The sequence below is a fragment of the Thalassophryne amazonica genome, chromosome 18 (genome assembly GCF_902500255.1).
Source record: "Thalassophryne amazonica chromosome 18, fThaAma1.1, whole genome shotgun sequence".
NCBI classification, from domain to species: domain Eukaryota; kingdom Metazoa; phylum Chordata; class Actinopteri; order Batrachoidiformes; family Batrachoididae; genus Thalassophryne; species Thalassophryne amazonica.
In genome coordinates, this window is record NC_047120.1 from 42,338,815 (window position 1) to 42,362,312 (window position 23,498).

General features: G+C 39.8%; 1 protein-coding gene across 1 annotated transcript in view; it reads right to left on the reverse strand.

Annotated features, from left to right (window-relative positions):
- Positions 1–23,498, reverse strand: part of LOC117531447 (vesicle-fusing ATPase-like) — a 63,399-nt gene that overhangs the window by 15,435 nt on the left and 24,466 nt on the right. Inside the window, 12 exon segments of the mRNA XM_034194554.1 lie at positions 584–771; positions 2,242–2,316; positions 2,449–2,614; positions 6,303–6,502; positions 11,723–11,796; positions 11,798–11,876; positions 14,186–14,261; positions 14,450–14,557; positions 14,844–15,010; positions 15,656–15,695; positions 20,056–20,152; positions 21,076–21,161. Coding sequence (XP_034050445.1) covers positions 584–771; positions 2,242–2,316; positions 2,449–2,614; positions 6,303–6,502; positions 11,723–11,796; positions 11,798–11,876; positions 14,186–14,261; positions 14,450–14,557; positions 14,844–15,010; positions 15,656–15,695; positions 20,056–20,152; positions 21,076–21,161 — 1,356 coding nt within the window.

The window sequence follows — 23,498 nt, forward strand, 5'->3', positions numbered from 1 at the left end:
AAAATTGAGCACACCGTGGAAGAAGAGTTTCACTTACAATTCTCATGGACATATGGTAAAACAAACAGGGTGATTCATATCCCTCCTAGCACCTCCAAATATTTTGTTTGTGGAGGGTATAATAAATAATAAAGGAGCTCAATGTGTTCTCACAGAGCAGAAAGGTCAGACAGGGAGAGGGAGGCTAAATGTCCGCCCAGAGACGACACTTACTTGCTTGTGTATAAGGCCCTTGTCTGTCATATGTCATCACCCTCCAATATTTGATTTTCTGTGTGTGCGTATTTGGGCGCAGAATAAACATTTAACAAATGAGAACTGTCACTTTATCTGTGAGTTCCAGTGAGCTGTGCAAACCTGAACCTGCACACCTGATAAACCGCTGAAGTCGATGCACATGCACGGCCGAGCTGTGAACCCAGTCTGTGGGTGGCTCGATAAACCGGCGCTGGACACCGGTGTACCCACGCACCATGTGTGGGATACACTTTGAATCATGATTTCTGACTTTATGAAAAATGAAGTTCTTTTATTGGAGAAGCAGGCATGTGAGTCCTGTTTACCAGTGAGAAAGGAATTTCACCTTAATATGTCTGTTCATGGCAGTGGACTGTGCAGCCCTGACCAGGCCCTCGAGCTCGGCCCCGCTGAAGTTCTTGGTCTCCACTGCCAACTCCTGAATGTCCACGTCCTTGGCCAACAGTTTAAACTGACGCATCTTTGCAGTGTGAATATTGAGGATCTGCACGCGTCCTTTTTCATCAGGTAGCCCTGAACAAAGAGGTAGCAGTGAAATGAATTTTTGTTCGTTTAGCAACTGCTGTTGACTAACGGGTCTCTTCTTTACTTCACACACAAAAAACAGCAACAGAGAGTGGCTCACTATGTTGACCAACTACGTCCAAAAACCTCCACAATGCACTTTGCAGCACTTTTTATTCTCATTTCTGTTCAATCCAATGCCTCCTCCTGCACTCCCTTCACTGCCCATGTCTCAGACACACACACAATCAGTACAGTTCATACAAACCCGACTTTTAACCCTCTCCATAATTCTTTTGTCACACAACACTCCTTGTACCTTCTCCCAGCTGTTCCATCCAGACTGCACTCTGCGGGTTATTTCTGAACCCACTTCTCCATCTTCAGCTTCCACTGATCTGAGATATTTAAATTTTCCAGTCTTTTCTGAAATCTGACAATTATATCTTAAGTAATGTGTCTTTTTCCTGTTAGTACTCAATTTTCTGTCTTCCAAAACTTTTTCCCAGTCTTCTAATTTCCCCTCAACTTCCCTCCTTAAGGTTCCGCACAATATCATCTGCAAAAACATGCACCAAAGAGCCTTTTAAACCTAAGGTCAACATATCCATAATCAGACTGAAAAGACAAAAGCTTAAAGGTGCAGTCTTTTTGGATTTTCACAAAATTGACAAAATTTACTTTGCATTAAAATCAAGTTATTATCGTAAAGTAGCTTTAATTTTGTGGTACAGATGATTGCAAAGGTTTTCATTCTCTTACTTTGAAATGGCAAAACAAAGACTTTCCTGCCCCATCATCAAAGTATTTAATGCACATTCTGCTCATTCAAAAGTCTATTCTGTCCAGCAGATATACAGCAAACATTCGAGTGAAATTTGTCAAGATTTTATCCAGAGTTCTTCCTAAGAGGATCTCTGGTGGTATTGTGTTTTTATAAGCTGTGTCCAACACTTGCTTTCTGTTTCAATTTTATGTCATTTTGGAACTTTCAGTCACAACTGAAGATCTACTGTGCTTCTTCAGTTCCATGATGCTAACATGAGCACAGCAGTTGCATCTGTCTTTTGAAAACCACGTGTCAAAATTTTAAATTGTAAAACTTTTTTTGTATTAAAGAACAAAATTATAGTGGTAACAAAAAATTACAAAATGATTAGTTGGGGCTTTAAGAAAGATCCATAGTGCAGACCTACTCCAAGTGGAATTATATTCATCTCCCCTAAAACGCTCCATGTCTGGATCCTTGCTCCCTTGTACATGTTCTGCATCCTTAAATCTAATTGCTCTGTTTCATTCTTTCCACTGAAGCAAACCCATTATAAATCTGGTTCATGTTTTAACTGACAGTGATTCTGAATTTTCCCATCCCATTCAATTCAAAACATTTTTATTTTAAACATCTACTAGTTTGACGAAATAATTCAAATGCCAAGGGATACTAACTGTAACTGGCCACTTCGTGTACTGATTTCTTACCAATCTCCATCTTCACCTCCAGTCTACCTGGTCTCAGCAAGGCCTCATCTATCAGATCGGGCCTGTTGGTCATACCTGTCAGAGTGAGAAATGGAAAAATAAGAAAACAGCAAAGGCAGAAAAAAAAGGGTGAGTATGAGGTATAACAGAGCAAATGTTCAGGCATAACATGTCACTGTTTAACTGTGTGTGTTTATGTGTGTGCACCTATGACTAGGATGTTGTTGAGCTGCTCCACTCCATCTATCTTGGACAGCAGCTGGTTGACTACAGTGTCGTGAACTCCGGTGCTTCCAGCCAGACTGCCACGCTGCTTACAGATCGCATCAATCTCATCAAATATTATAATATGAAGGCCGCTGTTGGCGCCAAGCTGTCCGACACACAGGAAGGGACATCATAGTAAAAACCCACAACGCTCCCACACCCACACCCACACAGTATTTATGTTTCCTACTGTGTGACTCAAAGTCTTTCATATTATTCAGTACCAACGGGCTCCACAGTTAGAGTTATTTAATTCGTACACAGAATTTACTGGAATGTTTTTTCTTTGTTTTATCAGATAGAGTGCATATTATACCTGTGCACCCTCTTCAGGCAGAATTTCATGTGGGCCCTCTGATGGGAAAACGGGGGGGGGATCGATCTATCTATCTATCTATATATATATATATATATATATATATATATATATATATAGTAAATGGACTGCATTTATGTAGCCCTTTCCATTTGCATCAGACGCTCAAAACGCTTTACAATAATGCCTCACATTCACCCCGATGTCAGGGTGCTGCAACGCAAGTCGCTCACGACACACCGGGAGCAACTTGGGGATTAAGGAACTTGCCCAATGGCCCTTAGTGATTTTCCAGTTAGGCTGGGATTTGAACCAAGGATCATCTGGTCTCAAGTCCAATGCTTAGCCACTTGACAGAATAATAGTAGTGCTATGTGACTAAAAAGATTAATCCAGGTTTTGAGTATACTTCTTATTGTTAGATGGGAAACAAGGTACTAGTAGATTCAGCAGATTCTCACAAATCCAACAAGACCAAACATTCATGATATGCACACTCTTAAGGCTATGAAATTGGGCTATTAGTAAAAAAAAAAAAAAAGTAGAAAAGGGGGTTCACAATAATAGTAGCATCTGCTGTTGACGCTACAAACTCAAAACTATTATGTTCAAACTGCTTTTTTAGCAATCCTGTGAATCACTAAACTAGTATTTAGTTGTATAACCACAGTTTTTCATGATTTCTTCACATCTGCGAGGCATGGAGTCAACCAACTTGTGGCACCTTTCAGCTGTTATTCCACTCCAAGATTCTTTAACAACATTCCACAATTCATTCACATTTCTTGGTTTTGCTTCAGAAACAGCTTTTCTGATGTCACCCCACAAGTTCTCAATTGGATTTAGGTCCGGGGATTGGGCAGGTCACTCCAAAACATTAATTTTGTTGGTTTGGAACCAAGATTTTGCTCATTTACTAGTGTGCTTGGGGTCACTGTCTTGTTGAAACACCCATTTCAAGAGCATGTCCTCTTCAGCATAAGGCAACATAACCTCTTCAAGTATTTTGACATATTCAAACTGATCCATGATACCTGGTATGCGATATATAGGCCCAACACCATAGTAGGAGAAACATGCCCATATCATGATGCTTGCACCACCATGCTTCACTGTCTTCACTGTGAACTGTGGCTTGAATTCAGAGTTTGGGGGTCGTCTCACAAACTGTCTGCGGCCCTTGGACCCAAAAAGAACAATTTTACTTTCATCAGTCCACAAAATATTCCTCCATTTCTCTTTAGGCCAGTTGATGTGTTCTTTGGAAAATTGTAACCTCTTCTGCACGTCTTTTATTTAACAGAGGGACTTTGCGGGGGATTCTTGCACATAAATTAGCTTCACACAGGCATCTTCTAACTGTCACAGCACTTACAGGTAACTCCAGACTGTCTTTGATCATCCTGATCAATGGGTGAGCCTTTGCCATTCTGGTTATTCTTCTATCCATTTTGATGGTTGTTTTCCATTTTCTTCCACGCGTCTCTGGTTTTTTTTGTCAATTTTAAAGCATTGGAGATCATTGTAGATGAACAGCCTATAATTTTTTGCACCTGCATTTAAGTTTTCCCCTCGCCAATCAACTTTTTAATCAAACTACGCTGTTCTTCTGAACAATGTCTTGAATGTCCCATTTTCCTCAGGCTTTCAAAGAGAAAAGTATGTTCAACAGGTACTGGCGTCATCCTTAAATAGGGAACACCTGATTCACACCTGTTTGTTCCACAAAATTGATATACCCACTGACTGAATGCCACACTACTATTATTGTGAACACCCCCTTTTCTACTTTTTTTTTTACTAATAGCCCAATTTCATAGCCTTAAGAGTGTGCATATCATGAATGCTTGGTCTTGTTGGATTTGTGAGACTCTACTGAATCTACTGGTACCTTGTTTCCCATGTAACAATAAGAAATATACTCAAAACCTGGAGTAATCTTTTTAGTGACATAGCACTACTATTATTCTGAACACTATTGTATATTGGGAGGTGGTTGTTTCAGTCATTTTCTGTTGCTATTTTTGCCAAGCCACACTGTTTAACCACAACACCCTTTTAATAGCAGTTATTTCAAAACTGATATCTTCTGGTGAAAGACAGTCCACTAGCAGCTCTGGAAATGTACTTCAAATTTATTTCAAATTCTAAATACCTGGTTTGTGCCAAATAAACTGTGAACGACAACCTGCCAGTACTTTTCTTTCCTTTTCTGTCCTGTAAAACAGTGTTGACCCTCAACTAGGCGGACAGATGGAAAACGAGAGAGAGAGAGAGAGAGAGAGAGAGAGAGAGACAGACAGACAGGGTGGGAGGGTTATCCCTCCATCTATGGACCTGACAGTCTCAGACGTAGCATTTAAAGCAGGTGTGGAGCTGGGTGGTTAGTGCGTCTGCGTGTGTGTGGAAGTTTAATGGAAGGTCAAAGAGAACCCAGCCCCTCATTAAGTAGTGAAGAGTGAGGCTTGACATGACTGTTCCACCATCTAAACAATCACTGCTGAGTCTCGGCGCATAACACACACAAGTTATGACAGCTTCGTCTGGTTAAAGGGCAGATCTCTCCACTCCTGCTGAATATTTTTTTTCCTGTTCAAATGAAATGCTTGTGTGTTTCATGGGGATAATAAGAGAAAATTGATCCTGCAGTAACTCAGCGAGACTTTTTAACTGCGAAGTGTAGAGGGCGGCGTGGGACCCTCCTGCTGCAGCCTTCACCCACTTTGCCTCAATTCGGATGATGGACTGCTTCAAGTTTAGAGCACATAAACAATGTCAAATGTATATGTATTGTCTTTAATTTTGATGTGCGCCATTATTACGGTAAACAAGTAATAATTGTGGATTAATTGCTGTATCTTGTCTGAGGTAATTGGAGTGTAAATGTAATTGCCCATTTAGGGATCAATAAAGTTGTCTGAAGCTTTGTCTGAAGAGAATCTGCTTTCAAAAAAAAAATAAACGAAATTGAACGATAATAAAATAGGCTAACTTAGAACCACATTTCTGTTTTTTAATAGGTTACAATCTTGCTTACATATTAAATTGTATCTTTTTTAAAACTAGCAACAACACAATTCATCATTTAAAAAATGGTTTAAAGTGTGGGGTGCTTGTGGATGAGGTGTAACCGTGTACTAGATTCCACTGAATGCAGTTTGCAGCATCCCCAGGTTCTAATCCCGGCCTGTGCAACCTTGATTCCGTATCTCATCCTGTCTTTGACTCCCTGTTTTCATTGTCTCTCCAATAAAGGCTGAAATGTGCCCAAAAGCGCTCTTGTTTACATGTAGAGTTTGTGATGCATGAAAATTCAGTAAGGTATATCTTATATATTATATTCCAATTCTAAGGTGGAACTATGCCAGTATACAAATGTATATCTAAATATCTAAAAAGGAAGAGTAAAATAGGAGAGTAGAAAAGAGGAGAGTAGAGCCACTTAGGTGCCTGACCAGGGATGGTGTCATCCTCTCACCTTCTTCTGTTCCTCCTCTGCATCTGCAAACAATTTCCTGATGTTGGCCTCAGACTCCCCGACGTACTTGTTGAGAATCTCTGGGCCATTGACAATCTTTGGCTCCCGGGCATTAAGCATTTTGCCAATTTGTCGTGCCATCAGGGTTTTACCACATCCTGGGGGTCCGTACAACAGGATTCCCTTCACATGCTTACAGCCTGGAGACAGATACACAGAAGTGCTGACGTTACATCATGCAGGATAAATATTTTTCAAGAAGGACGTGTCAAAGATCTCTCAGTATTCTACCTTTGTTATGAAGAGATTCTCATTATTATTATTATTATTATCATCATCATAATGCCCGGCTCATAGCTCCTCTCTTCCTTTTTTTTGGGGGGGGGGGGGTCATGCAGGTTTACAGTGTAGTTTATTTAATGGCCATTTGCACCTGCTTAATGACATTTTGCCCAGACTAATTGAGAGGCCCCAGATAAACATCTGAACTGCCATTTGGGCCTGCTGAAGGAAAAGTAGTTGAGTTGACAGGTGGAGGCAAGCGGGGGGGTGGGGGGGTGGGGGGGCTTCTAGCAAGGTAGGAAAAAATATATATATAGCGGTAGTGTGGTTATGTTGGGGTTGGGAGGGAGGTGCAACCAAGAGACAAGGCAAAACTTTCAAACTTTTGCATGAATGCACACAAAATGTTAAACACACGTACACACCCACTCTTGTCAACACCTGGATTCCTTGCTCCCCGTGCTTGCCAATTACAGCTTTTACCTTTAGCTGGATATCAGGGCATGCCATCTCAATCCGACAGCCAGCTGGCCACAGCCAAAGGCCGAGTCTCACACACTAACGCGTGGTTAAAGGTCAGCTCGCACACTGACGGATGCTGCCACAGGCCCTAAGCTGTTTGTGATAGCAGCTGAGCGTGTGTGTGTGCTTCAAAAATGTAGGTATTATTAATATGTCTGCATTTGCTAAGTTCAGGGATCGTGACAACAGGTTTTTACATGACCGGCAGGGGGGAAATTTTTTCAGTCTAACAGAAAGGATTAGTACTGAGGTGAGTGTGTGTTCATCTGTGCGGGAAAAGATGGTTATGTGTATGAGTCACTAACAGTACTCACTACCCACTGGCGTTTAGGCGACTACCTGTTGGCTTTCATGAGAATGATCTGCTGTCCTTTTTTTAAGTAAATCATCATTGTAATCTGACAGCTGTCAAGAGTTGTGGGATCACTGTCAGGGGATGCCGGTGTTTCAAGTCAAGCAGACAATTTACTGTAACTCCCCCCAAAAAGACATTGCCTCGTCTGTTAATTACTGTTTGTGAATTTCAACAATGACACACTCCTCAAAAGAATTATATTAAGCTGTGTGTGCTCGAGCAGCCATTCAAAACAAGCTGAATATAATAACTGAAAACAGCTATTACATTAGGTAGGCATTACTAATTTAATCTGGCCAACCACACACACACACACACACACACACACACAACCTGAAACAACAATGGTAGTTCAATTCACATATGACACAGTTCACTGTGTTGATATTTACCAAATGTTAAAAGGGCTCGCTACTAAATAGCTTCACATACAAAAATTCTCATACATTTCAATTCAAATAAAATACAATTCAAATAAAACCTAACTTTTAAAGATTTTATTTGCTACCCTCTGCTACTGCGTGTCTAACAGTGTACAAAACAACTCAAACAGGTGAGCAGACTTTCACCAAAATATGGTCAGGCCTGCACATAACTGGTGCTCAGGTGTGCAGAAATAAATGATGAGTGGCAGAAAATATGGTGGGAAGTCCTTTGACATCAAGGTTGTCAAAAACATAGTTGAAAAGAAAAAAAAAAAAAAAACACACACACACACACACACACACACACACACACACACACACACACACACACACACACACACACACACACACACACACACACACACACACACATTATCCAGAATTCTCAAATCAGGCTAGGGAGAAAATATCAGAAATCAACTTATAATCAAATGGTGAGCATAATGTCATGGTCATCAGAAATATGTTTAAAGTTTAACATGTTAATTTTTTTCCACGGACATTCAGCATAGAGCAGTGGATGCGGTCCAGGAAAAAATTAAACATGTTTCATTTTTTGCATTTTTCGCGGACCCCTTTGCGTCCCTCAGCGTATTGCCACACAGGGCTGCATAACCTTGGCATAGTCGGAACGCTGCATTACACAGTGCTATGTTGGCCCGGTGTGAAAGGGGCTTTACACAGGAAGTACCAGGACCCGAAAATGTCTCTGTGCAGAGACAACCTGTCTATGCAAATCAGAAAATAGCCCTGATGAATGCTTGAAGTCATTGTAAAAAAAAAAAGAAAAAAAAAAAAAAAGATGGAGATCTCTCTGTCCCGCACAGCATTAGTATAGAAGCTCGCTATGGTGTCCAGCAAACAATTTTTAGAAGGTCCCAGAAAGCAGCTCAGTCAACTGAACACTTCACAAAAACCAATACAGGCTGAAAACTACCTTTTGTTGTTGTTGTATTTAAAAAGACGGGGGGGGGGGCAAAGTTCAGAACTACTGATTACCAGAAAGTGTAGGAAGACCAAAAATCTGAAACAAACAATGAATAAATAAATGTATAAAAACTAACACTCTTCACATATATAGAATTTACTGTAAAATATAAGCCCGAGATGACTGTTTTAGATTTATTTTCCACTGTATTTTACTTTAGAATTGTATGATTTTTCTAACCCAGCTAAACTAAGCAACTGATGAAGACAGGCATCAGTAATACCAATGACCACAAACCCAAAAGTCTCTCTGGCTGGGCTTCAGAGAATCTCTGTGAATATGGAAGAAACTTCTTGAAGGACAACCATCACCACAACACTCCAGCAATGTGGGCGTAATGGCAGAGTGGTCAGACTGAAGCCTCGCCCCCATTAAAAAAAAACATGACAGCCCACTTTCAGTTATCAAGGTCATTTTCCCCCAACAGAAAGACCTGCAGTTATTCTAATCTTCTTCCACGTAGGAATTAGCCTATGGGCCCAATTTGCTATTGCAAATCTTCAGTAGTGTGGGGGAATATATGAGTTCAGATGCAAAACCCAGTAAGTCCCCTTTTTCCAAATGGAGAAAAATGCAGTTAAAAATGGAGATTTAAAGGAAACCCTATACGGAAATGCACAGACTTTCATCAATAACATGAAAACAGTCTGTTCAAATTCTTTCATATTTTGCACACTGATGGTCCCCTTGACAGCCAAGTACATGTTGGCGTCAAATTTATGGTTTTGGAGATACTGGGTTTTGCATCTGAACTCTTCATATTTTATATATATATTTTTTTTTTATATATATATATTTGCAGCCTTCGCATAGTCTGTACCTCAGCACTATCCTGTTTGTAAGATCTGCAATCAAAAATGTTAACCTAAGGACTGTTTTTGCTTTCATACAAACTGTCATTGAATGCCATAGACAGGTATGACCGATTAACTAATCATGTCCAATCATCTAAATTCACCACGTCTGAGCCCTCAAAAAAGGTGTACAAGCATTATACATTATTTTGTCATGTTGGGTACTAAGTGTTGCTTGAATCCAGATTCATCTAGATCCATATTAGCCACTGTAAAAACCAGAGGTGGGACGAAGTCACCAGCAAGTCATTCTCAAGTCATGAATCGGCAAGTTTCAAGTCCAAAGTCATAATGACCACCAACTGTTTCCAAGCTGACTTGAGACTTGCCAATTCAAGACTTGAGAATGATTTGACAGTGACTTCGTCCCACCTCTGATAAAAACAGTAGGAAAAAAAAAAGGTTTACATATACACAATGTACATATATTCAAAATCCCAATAATCTACATGAAGACTTTACAATTATGCAGCACTGCAACACATTAAGAACAACACTACATACCGGTAACTGCATCAAGATAGTGCAACAGTGATATGTAACACCATAATAAATTATAATTACATGTACCCAGACAAATTAAAGCAGGGCAAATTATATTTTTTCCATTGCTACTCAGTTTCTCAGGTTTCCAAATACAAATTTAACATTTTCTGAAAAGAAAAAAAAAATCTATTACTTTGTACAGTTAAGAACACTTCTAATGAACACTTCTAATTGTATGTTAGTGCTGCTCTATAATTTATGAACTGTAACCTGGTTCTACACTATAACAACAAAATATACAACTGATATTCTGATCTAAAGCACAGATGTCTATCAAGTATCTCTGGATTTTCAATTATAAAGTTGTAACATGTTTAATACAGTATAGCAACAAGTAATATACTTTTTTTAAAAACACTTGACAAACATCAACAATCCATTCTTGGACCGGCCCTTGTTTTTTATGAACACAGAAGTATAGGATGGACTACTTCACTGTGTGCTACTATCAGCACTTAGTCTTTTCTGTTGTACAAGACAACAGTACAGCAATCAAAATGGGAAAATATCAATGTTTGCACAAACTGTTTGGAACTGTTTGGGGCCATAATTTATTGCAACAACTGTCTGTTCCAGAAAAAGTACTCTCCAGAATAATTCCTCATAATTTTGACTTATTCACCTTTTTGATAACTATTTCTACAAATGATAAATGCAGACATAACCTTGTTTTTAAGGTACATTTTGAACCAAACACCATACTTAAGCTATTTTCTACATTTAAAATCAATTGGTTTTGCTGTGCATAGCCCTCATTCAAGTTCTGCAGCTGGGGTTACTGAGGTACACAGTGAGTGATCTACACATATTATAATGCCAGTGATAAAGGAAAAACTGAATTCAAACTGAAACATAACCTTGCACATTACAAGATGTGAAAAAAGTAAACATATCTTTCTGAATGCAGTGTAAATAGCCTGTAGCTCGAGCTTATAGTCATGATTTTTAGTCAGCTCCAATATGGTGTAAGACGTATCAAATAAATAAATAAAATACAATTATTTATGGAATTCACTCATATACTGTGGATCTGTTCAGTATTTTACCTTGTGGTAAGGTTTCAAAGTCAGAGGATAAAAACTGACTTTACATTTTACACTCTGTGGTCAGTCTGATGTGATGACTTTGAGAAGACAAGGACGAATTCCTTATTTAATTTTGTTGAGTTTAATAGACAGAGAAGGTTGCATTTCTAGAATAACAAAAATCACTTCTTGACTTCTGCCTGTCATGTAGCAGTGAACCGCCTGGCTATTGGAACCCAAATGATCCAATTCTGATGTGTCAGGTTCAGAGCAAAACTGAAAATAACCTTTCCAGTCAATGTGAAGAATCTTCATCTGACGTGCATGAAAACTACAGAAAGATTGGGAAAATGCCCACAAATAAATGAGAGAGAGAGAGAGAGAGAGAGAGAGAGAGAGAGAGACCGAAAAACACTAACTCACCCATCTGTTCAACTATGTCTGTAGGAAAGACTCTGGAGGCGAACGCTCTGCGGAAGATGTCCGAAAACTCCTTTCAAGCCGCCGATACCCATCCTCTCAAAGTTCCAGTCTGGGCTGATGATGGACTGACGTGATTCTCTGGTCTTTGCTTTGCCTAAAGAGATTAAAGAAAGCTTTATTCTCTTATTCTGTGTACAATTACATATTGCATAGATGACTGTACGTGTACAGTGTTGTTACAGTTTATTTCTCTACAATATATATATGTATGGACTGATTTTTGATCCTAATTTAAATATAAATTAGGAAAATATTTGTATAATTCAATCCTTCATAAAAATGTAAATTCAATATTTCTCAAACTTTAATTTAAGTGCCAACCAAATGTAGTAGTAATAGCAAGTTCAGGAAAAATGTGTGGCATGTGCCCTCTTGTGGCTTTATGAAGCAAATACACACTGAGCAAAATCTGTAAAAAGCTCACAAGTGCCCACAGGTACACCACATCAAGATGTGAAACTGAATCAAGAGCCATCAGGATTTGGGGCCCCGTCACACTCAGACATGACAAATGCAGTGCAGCTTGAAAAATTTTGATGTATACAGTGGGGATGTGGTCAAAATTGAAAAATGTGCTATATTCAAGTCTACACTTTGTGCATATTAAATACCTGCCATGTTCCCACTAACTTTTTTACCACAGGTATGATCACCGCATGTAACTCATTCTTACAACATTGTTTCTATAAACAAACATCACACACACACCAACCAGATTCTCACTGCATCTGTCCAGTGCTTATCAATAATCGCATGCCTTTTTATTCATTCTGCAAGTTTTCTTGTGCCCACATATAGAAAAGCAGCTCTCTTGCAAATGTGCCAATCTCTATCACACACATTCAAATAGGCTTTGTGCATGCATGCATGCCTGCATGTGCACACATACATTTTGAAGGACACCACAATTTGTACAAGGAGGGGAGAGTGATTTTCACACATTTTCAGCACATTCCATTCACGAAAACAGCACAGACAGTAGCTGGGTGAGGCTGTCCACTAACTAAGTTGTTAATACATCAATGCAGTTGTTGGTATGTCCTCATTCAATTTACTGTGTCTTGATCTGACCAGCAGTTGGAACAGTGGCTTAATGGTTAGCACTGTTTCATCACAGCAAGAAGATCATGGAATCATTTCCCACCAGGTCTTTTCTGCGTGGCGTTTGCATGTTGTTCCCGCTGTGTTCGCATGCAATCCCTCAGGGTGCTCTAGCTTCCTCAGACTTCCAAAAACATGTACATTAGGTGAACTGATGACCCTAAATTGACTGTAGAGATCTTTGCGTGCTTGCATGTGTGAATGGCCCTGTGATAGACTTGCATCCTGTCCAGGGTGTACCCGGCCTCACACCCAATGACTGCTGGGATGGGTTCCAGTCCCCTCATGACCCTTGATTGAAGTAAGCGGGTACAGAAAATGGGTGAAGATTTTACCTCATCCTCCATGTCCATGGAGAACATGGCACATCCTGAACAGCACCTATGGCATTTCTAATAAGTTGTACAGGTTCTTCTCGCATCCTCAAAGTTTTTTGCAGACATTATAGAAACATGGCTAAGCAAACACCGTTATCACACTCAGTTACACTTCATGACGTCCATACAATGTCCACAGCAAGGACATGGTCAAATCAGGACACAATAAGAATTAAAAAAGGGCATATTATCAATTGCACTGATGTATTAATGACTTCATTAATCCTAGTAGAGGCTTCAATGACAAGTGTGGCATGAACAGCCTCCAATAGAAACACTGTGTTGCTGCTTTGTGAATGAAATGTGCAGACTGCTGTCCATGATGCTGAAATGCAGCTAAATAAATAAATAAACAATTGTTTCATAAAATTTAAAGGCCATCCCTAGGATCCACCAAGATTTGATATTCTTGGTGTTGTCATGGTCAAAAATTATGCATGTTGGAAGGGGCTTTAGTCATTGGATGTTGGATGCCACACTAAGGAACTAACAGAGCATTCACAGAACTCATAATCCTTCCAGGGTAAAATATAATAAAAATGACAGAATTCTAAAACATCTTTGCAATGTCATCAGGCAAAAATGTCAGAGAAAAGGATAAATGAACAAGGTCAAAGGGAGCTCTGGACCACCAATGAAATTTTAATCAACTTTTCATTGGCCAAAAAAAGGATTTATCAAGAAAATTATTAAATCCATTCCCTGCTTTCTGGCATACAGACACACAGACAGAAGTGATCATATAACCTCCACATCTCTTCTGTTTGTTACTAGAGGTAATTACAAAAAACATCAACATTCATACAGCAATTATTAGCATGTCTAGGGTGACTTCTAATAATTATAACTATGCCTGTCTTTTTATGTTTCTTTGTTGAAATCAAACACTAGTGTGAAAACACTCTGGTGTGTTTATGACACTCACCAATCAGAGTCATCGATGAGCTCTCAGCTTTCTCAAAAATCACCTGGCTGTTTCCCAGCAACAAACTAATGGTAATCTAAGGGAAAGCAGATTAAAAATATACAGAGAATTATGACTATGAATCACAGGAACACTAAAAGTAGCAGCCACAAATTAATTAAACTGGATGAAATCTGCAATTTAAAAAGTAATATAAGGTAAGAGTTTCATGCAAATTCAAACAGGCTTACTCAGATCAATAATTACAGATTATTGTCCAAATACCTTCTGCTTCTTCCCACTTGTATGTTCACCCTTAAGGATGCTGGGGTCCATGGCCTCGATGTCTTTTATCACCACGTTAAACAGCTTATCACAGAAGCTAAACACCAGCTGGCAGCAAAAGGAAATGCAAGGACATAAAGTCAAGCAAAATTCCTTTGCAACTTTGATTATATGTTCTTATACTACACTGAAAACAGACAGATACAGGTGAAAAGGTAATTTATTCCAACCCAAAAGTATGTGGTTGCTTTATCTATATAGTTTCTATACTGTGGACATAAATCCCATATTCCTCCAAGGAACTTGTGCATGAGTCTACAGATTTTCTTCTTTAAGCTTGTCCAGTGCTGGTAATTCTGCCAGAAAGACATTAAACCGTTAAGATGTGAAGCACCTGCTGGCCAGCACTGAAGGCCTGGTTGTTGAAGTGCTGGATGAACTGCGTGGCCATCTTGTCTGAATCATAAGCGTTGCTGTCCGCATTCTTCTTCTGCAGGAAGTCTATTTCTACTGTCATGGTACTGACACACTGTTTGGATTTGTCAAACTTGTAGTTGGTTACTAAAGGAGGGGACAAAGAAAAGTCTTTGTTAAGATGCCAGCAACTGTGTATCACTGGATGCTTCATGGGCAATGAGCTCACGAAGCACCACACTGATGTTACATCAGATTCCTCACTCCAGTTTGTGATCAAGCTCTTATAAATGATACCTCCAGTTCTGCTATACTAACTGCTAGTATGTATTATATCATAGGTAATAAATCTTAAAAGAAGAATTAAGTCCTATAGTTAATAATTACAGTGCTAAACAGACCGTATTTCTTAATAACTGATGTAAATGAAGATCAAGAAATATTCAGTGACTTGGAAATGTTCATGTATCAATCCTTTGACTTGTCCATTTAGTTACTACTAAATACTTGAAATTGGAGGAATGTATATACAAATGGACATAGATCCTAAATGGTTAATGTGATATTTTAAGCACCTTCAATTAAAGCTGAAGGTTTGTACTACAAGCACAAATTGATTGTTTCATTCCACTCAATTGTTGTGGTGTACAGTGGTAAAATTACAAAGATTGGGTCAGGGTACAAATACTTAAGGATCTGACTATTTATGCTCTATTCTATATGAAACCACTGTGTGATTCAGTGTCCTTTGTTCTGCTATTGCACTACTAAAATTGAAATGATGAAGCTCACCTTCAACCTCCTGGCCAATCGACAGTCCTGCCCATTTCCTCTGTAAAGGAGAAGGAGAAGAAGAAAAGAAAAGTAAATGATGTAATGTGTGTTACTTTTCCAAACACCATTTATAACAGAACAGAAATGTAAATCATGCATTCAGCAGTCAGAGAACACACTATCTGACTGACACTATCTGAGAACACACTATTTTTTTTTTTTTAATTAAAGAAAATAAGACTGTCTTGAGGGGGTTCCAGTAGTACCTGTGTGCCGTTGTGGCTGCCAAGTTTATAGATGAAGGAAGAGCAGGCAAAGAGGAAAAAGCAGTAACAGACAGATTGAGACAAACAAAGAAGTCCATGCAAAGAGTTCACATGCAACCATACAACACAGGTCAAAAATACATTTGCACACATTTGTAGATTGAGAAAGGTTTTATTTTAGTTATGTATCAGATGGTGAGAGTTGAAACCATATAATTAATGAGCAGCAAGCAAAGACTGTCAGCATGAACCTGACAGTAATTCCACGTTTTAAGGGACATAAAACTGCTTGGACAGTTGACTACTAAACTGCCTCATGTGTCTGTTTTCTGCTGGGTTTTTTGTTTGTTTGTTTGTTTTTTTTTGCGACTGTGGACAAAAATCACTCAAAAACCAGGATCATTTTGAATTAATATTTTTATCACATCTACCATTGATTTCTGTATAATTATTTTAAAGTTAATAAAACAGCAATCCCACCTGTACTTCAGTTCAGATAGAAGGAGGACTGTTGGCCCTTGGTGAAGGTCAGTGCCCCCCGAGTGCCCTGTTATCCCCTCATTCACCCCTCATTCATAAAAGATCTAAACTTAACTTAGAGTGTTGCTTTTTACCCTGAGTTCAATCAAATCAGGCATTACGAAAGGAGTATGGCACAAATGGTATTTAAACCTGCCTAGAATAGAGCAAGCTTTCCTCAAATGCTGAGTGACTATGTATATAGAAAGCAGACTAGTGAGGGAAGCCATCAAGAAACCTATGACAACTCTGAAAGATCTTTAGTGGTTGATTAGAAACTGTGCACATGAAACATTTGACCTGTTTCTTTAATGGTCATAGCTTTATGCCAATAAAACAGAGAGAGACATTTTTAATAATCAGACACAACATCTAAGCTGGAGTATCCCATGTCGCATCTGGGAAACTTGAGCCATCAGTTTCTCTTCTGCTTTTATTATTGTCTGCCAAGAAAATATCCGCTTCAAGTACCTCTCTAGTTATCTCCAAAGACTGTATAATGAATGAAGAGATTAGTGTACGTATGCACAGTGCATCTTGTGCTGCTGGATACTTGCGGAAAATAGGGTGTGAATGTACAGCGTTAACTACAACAACAAAAAAATAAAGTCTACAGCCAGTGTGTTACCCCTCTTCTTTGGTATGACAACAAAACATGGACCCTTCACCAAAAACACGTAATGTAGTTAAAAAACAATCCGCAACATCCATCTTAAGTCTAACTGCAAATCAAATACGATCACTTTGGACATCCTAGATAACCCCAAGGTAGAAGGTATAGACATGAAATTAGCCAGAAATCTCCTCCGTTGATTGGGCACGTTGCCCGTATGGATGACGAGCAGCTAGTTAAAGCCTTTATATGGTGAGCTGGCTGATGGAACAAGCATCTGCCAGCTCATGCAAGTGCATTGGCTTATGACTGATGAATCAAAGGTGACAGACCCGTAGTTACTATTACACATGAATAGTAAGTCATATATTATATTAGGAAGTTGTATATTAAAATATACCACCACCACTTCACCTTGAGCACACTGAATTTCATAATCAAGGCGATTCAAGATTTGATCATTTATAGTGGCTAATGGCCTGGTCACATGGCATATGACGATTCCTGAGCGAAGGGAAAAAAGTAAAAAAGTCACAAATCGTCGAGGAAAGGTGGACGAATGAGCTTTCACTTTTCCCATCACCGAATAACCTGCGAATCAAGAGCACAAAAGGAACGAAAGAGGACCAAAACGAAACCTTAGCTAACATTGATCTCGACGTTTTAAATAAATGCGCCTGAAAGCCACTGCTGGAGCAGTAGTGTGTGTGTGCATTCTGCTCTGCGTTCCAGACTCGCGGACGGAGCTCTGGTACACCTGAGTTCTGGAGATAGCTGCAAAGAGAACCACTCGATCCAACCCACTGTGGAGATCAGTGCGCACGGCAGTGGATCCACCTGCTCTGGTTGCTTGTCCAGAACAAAAGAGGGATCATCTCCTTCATCATCAGAATCCTCACTGTCTGGCTCAGACTGATGACGTGCTGCGCGCTCCGTCTTGCTCCAATTAAAAAAAAAAACTGAAGCGCTTCCTCAACAACAAAAAGAAATAAACAAAAAAGCACCACCACACTAACCACACATGTTAAATACTCTACCAAAATAATACACACTCCAAACACACCAAATATTTGTCAAATCTTTCAAATACCAAAACTCTAATCGCTGTCTGTACACCTGAAATGTGCGCATACTCAGCGTTTTTCGTGTCGTTGCGTTCATAGATTTGCTTGCAGCTGTGTATGTTTGCTTTTAATGTATGCGTACTCTTGCATTTACCTCATGCCGCACTCCTGCCTAAGTTTTTTTTTTTTTTTGCATTGCACAAATGTGCAAAATGGTAAAGCAAACAGCACTCAGGTTTCCAGATGTACAGCGGGATGCACTGCTTCCTTGTCAGGGCTGGGAACATCAGATCGCAAAGTTCAGAGTCCTTCTGTCCCCCCCCCCAAAAAAGTAGAAAATATTGCCATTTAAAGTCATAAGCAAACTTAAAACTTCCCAGTTCTTGTTTCAGCATTGAGAGCAAGACAGAGGAAGGGAGAGCGAGAGAGAGAGAGAGAGAGCGCGAGGGGAGAGGTGGGTCGGGAGAAAGAAAGAGAAAGAGAGATAGCGCTGTCTCTCTCTCACTTTTTTTTTTCAAAACCCCGGTGTTTCTGATCACCGATGAAAGCTGTTCACATGCAAATGTCCGCTGCTGTTGAAACCTTTTTCACACTTGATGCTCAAAGTCACACTTTTCGTGAACTGCCACCTGGTTTGCACAAACTGAGGCGCAGTTCGCGCTGAGATCACTGCAGATGACACGAAATATTATCACATCATGTCGGCCCTCAGCTCCATGACAATGAGGCTGATCACGCTCCTGCAAAGACCCACTGCTGTGATCATATACACAGGTGTGTTGGCCCTCAGCTCCATGGCAACGAGGCTGAAACTTTTTCCACACATGATGCTCAAAGTCACGCTTCTGTAAAGTGCTGCCTGGTTTGCACAAACCGAGGTGCAGTTCGCACTGAGAGATCACTGCAGACGACACAAAATATTACTGCGTTGTGTCGGTCAAGATCGCACTCCTTCAGAGTTCTCGCAAGCCCTTCAGAGTTCATGAACAGAATGCTGCAGCTCCTTCCTGAGAGGACACCGGTCAGACACTGAGTTCATACACTGAGTAAATATAAAGTGTTAATCTGACCTGTTACGTGGTTTTGGTCGGATTCATCATCACAGCCTGACAAGAAGACGATCTGGGAAATACTTTAATTCTTTATCATGGAAATTACTGATAAAACACTGTGTTTTTAAAGAAGTCCCTCAATGTTCGTCTGCTCCGAGTGTGTTTCTCAGCCTGAACTAGAGAACTTCAGTGCTTTGTCCACAATAAGAAAAATTTGTTATTTTAAAAGCTGAAATATATTCCCGCCAGGATTCAGCCATCTGATGCATCTTCAGTGTTCTGCTCACGATGAGAATGAATCCCATTTGATCCACCAAGACAACAAAAAACCATAATAATGACTGCAATAAATGCAGTGTTTTTAAAGAAGTTCCTCAATGTTTGTCTGCTCCGGGTGTGTTTCTCAGTGTAAAACATGAGACGACAGTGCTTTGTCCCACCAACAACTAAAATATACAACAGGTGGAAGTGAACCTCACCGGGTCTTCTTCTTCTTCTTCTTCTCCTGTCGAGTTTATTGGTGGTTTGTAAACCAACACAGTGCATTATCTGCCACCAACTGTTTGGGTGTGGAGTATTAATGGTGTCTGACATCCTCACTGGGTCATTGTCAACAGAAATCATTCCAGAATGGAAAAAAAATTGGTATTAACCGATTACCATGATTTTAAATAAACGGTTCTGTTCCGGAACATAAAAAATCTAAAGTTCCTAGATTCACTTTCATTCCTAGCAAAACACCAAAAGTTTATAGTTTTCATTTTTGTTCCACGAACTGGTTCAAAGCCTTGCTTAGTACAGGAAACTGCTATCTCACAGTGCATGTATGTTTAACAGAAACGCACCACAATCTTCAATAGACACAGTGTTTGTTGGAAACATGTCACAGGAAGGGGAGACATACCTGTGGCAGACTGAAAGCGATGGTTCCGGGAACAACACTTGAATGTGTCTTCAAGGTGAACACGTACTTGTGGGTTAAATTGCGTACAGTCACATGTCTGAATTGAAGCAAATAATTAAAGAAAATGATTCAGGGCAGAGAAAAAGCATATTACACAACCAGAGTAAAACCAGATGTTAATTTATTTCTCAGGGTTAGATTTGAGAAAACCTGACGATTATTATTGGGCAAACAGGCTATAGTATAACATAATGGCACAGGGCAAGATAAAAACAGAGTGAACTGCTTTGTGTTGCCACTGAACAGGTGAAAATGTCATTAGCCGTCAAGTTTACCTCATTGGCAGGTGACTTGTATTGACTCCATGGCAAACAGCACCATGGTACGAGGGCGAGGCTAAGGTAAGCAGCAAACTGTATAATCAGTTATCTTACATAACCTCCGCAGGGACTCTCTTCAAGCTACCAGACACTTCTAATGATATTTTCCCCTGTTGAATGGTGACAATAAGCAGTTTATTGTGAGCGGCCTTTGCATTTTGCATGACATTTACATTATAATGGTGGTTAGTCCACAACAGTGTTTGTGTTCTAAATCAATACTGCACCAATTAAAATGGGTTTTTTACCGATTAAGAAGATGAACCCCAAAACATCTAAAACCAGAGTCCAGGATGTACACAATGCTGAACTACCCCTTTAAGGAATTTTAAACACATTTATTGCAGTGCTGCAAAGAGATTTGGTTTAAAGCAACTACCAAATCTGTGTTTGGGACAGCTGTGATAGCCCCTTAAAAAAAAAACACCCGAAAGCAAGAAAGGAGAAATAAAATGGCAGTTATGTGGCAAGTGACGATCAGAGAAACAAGCCAAGAGGGTTGCTCAATAGACGTATATTTATCCAAACATTTGCCCAGATGCACGGATGTGAGAATCCTCCTGACAAGATTAGCATGAAACACATTATTGAACTGTCATATATGGTCATGTGGATCACAAACACAGGAAATCCTACTTACTGCTCAAACTGTTGTTCCTTCTCACTGATAACGGCACAGTTAGTCAACGACAGCTCCTCTGTTGGGCATCGAGCCGCGTGCATAATCTAAAAAGAGGAAAAAGCAAAACCAAACACTCCACTGTGGAAATAATACCGCCAAAGAAGATTTGATGGACTTTTCAAAGTTTCTATTCGAAGTTCAAGCAAGAAACCCTTTGGTCTCTATGTTTGTACCTATGTGTTTTAATGCTATCTTGAGAACACCAAAACCTATTCAGATCAAATCTGACAGGTACACTGGCCTATGAATGGGAACAACAGATTCAGTTTTGGATAGGATCGTTCACTGATTAATGTCAGAGGTCAACTTCAAATTACGGACCTATGCTAATATACAGGAAAATAGATGTGTTTTTTTTTTCCTCTTTAATCGAAGTTAGATATTTTATTGTTACTGAGTGTGACTGTTTAAATGTGGGTGTGGCGTCAGTGTACTCTCTGTGTCTTTTGTGTGTATGGGGGGGGGCTCATGGAGACAAAAACATTTATCATAAATAGAAAAGTTCTAAAGCAAATTCAGACCTAATTCAAACAATTCTTCCCTCACCCAAAGACCATCTCCCACAACATTTAATTTGAATATATACACAAACAGAAAGCAGTGGCCAGATAATGTCAGTCTGTTTCAGTAACAACACATTAACCAAGCAAATAAAAAATACATAATCGCAAAGTACTAAAAGGATTATTCTTATTATTCCGATTACTACCTTCCCATGGCTGTGAAAAACACTGGACAATTTCGATCAGAAATGGTGACCTTAAATTATTCCAACTTTTAACATCTGGCTGTAATCTTTGTGTGTGGGTGGGTGGGGTGGAAGCGATGCCATAGTTACTGTTATCAGGCAATTGGCTGGTCTAAAGTGGACACACACGTCACTTTCATATACGACTTTATTCTCAAACCATTACACTGTCAAATCCACAGACATATCTCCAACAAATGTGGACTGTCAGAGGTGTGTGAGATTTTGTAAACATTTGCTTTGCCTTGGCAGTCTAGGTTTGTTCATGACACATCCGTGGATTCAATGGTGTGTGTTTAATTACTAATTTTCCACACTTCTTAGATCATGACCATTAAGTCTTGAAAAGAAAATGTATTAATTCATAATTAGCCTAATTACACAGTAATGAGGCTACTGTAATGGCCATGTCCGTCTGTGGGGAGCACGGGGGCTTAGTGGTTAGCACTGTTGCCTCACAGCAAGAGGGTCGGGGAGTTTGCATGTTCTCCCCGTGTATGTGTGGGTTCCCTCCAGGTGGTCTTGCTTCCTCCCACTTTCAAAGACATGCAAGCTAGGTGAATTGAAATCTTAAAATTGTCTGTAGGTGTGCGAGGGGGTGTGAATGTGTTTGTCTATATGTGGACCTGCAACAGACTGGCATCCTGTCCAGGGTGTACCCTGCCTCATGACCTATGAATGCTGAGATAGGCTCCAGTCCCCAGTGACACGCATATAGAAATGGATGTATGGACGGATATCTGTCTGTCTGTCCACTGCAAAATCCTCAATACAGACATCTGGGCAGCATAGTACTGTTTTGAATTCTTTTTCCTTTTTTTGCCATCTGTTCTCTTATTGTGGTGGTTGTTTTCATTGACTTATTTCTGCCAGCACCTACGACCCCAATTCCAATGAAGGGCAAGGATCACCACATTGTGAACAACTGCGGGAAAAAATAGTACAACAGTTTAAGAACAATGTTTCTTCAATGTTCAATTCCAAGGAATTTAGGGATTCCATCATTTACTGTCCATAATATAATCAGAAGATTCAGAGAATCTGGAGAACTTTCTACACGAAGCGGCAAGACCGAAAACCACCAATGAATGCCCGTGACCTTCGATCCCTCAGGCGGCACTACATTAAAAACCGACATCATTGTGTAAAGGATCTTACCGCGTGGACTCAGGAACATTTCAGAAAACCATTGTCAGTTAACACAGTTCGTCGCTACATCTACAAGTGCAAGTTAAAACTCTACCATGCAAAAGCGAAAGTCATACATCACAAACATCCAGAAACGCCGCCGCCTTCTCTGGGCCTGAGCTCATTTGAAATGGACAGACACAAGTAGAAAAGTGTGCTGTGGTCTGATGAGTCCACATTTCAAATTGTTTTGGAAATCATGGACGTTGTGTCCCTCCGGACAAAAGAGGAAAATGAGCAGCCACATTGTTACCAGCGCAAAGTTCAAAAGCCAACATTTGTGATGGTATGGGGGTGGTGTAGTGCCCATGGCATGGGCAGCTTACACATCTGTGATGACACCATCAATGCTGAAAGGTACATCCAGGTTTTGGAGCAACACATGCTGCCATCTAAGCAACATCTTTTTCAGGGACGTCCCTGCTTATTTCAGCAAGACAATGCC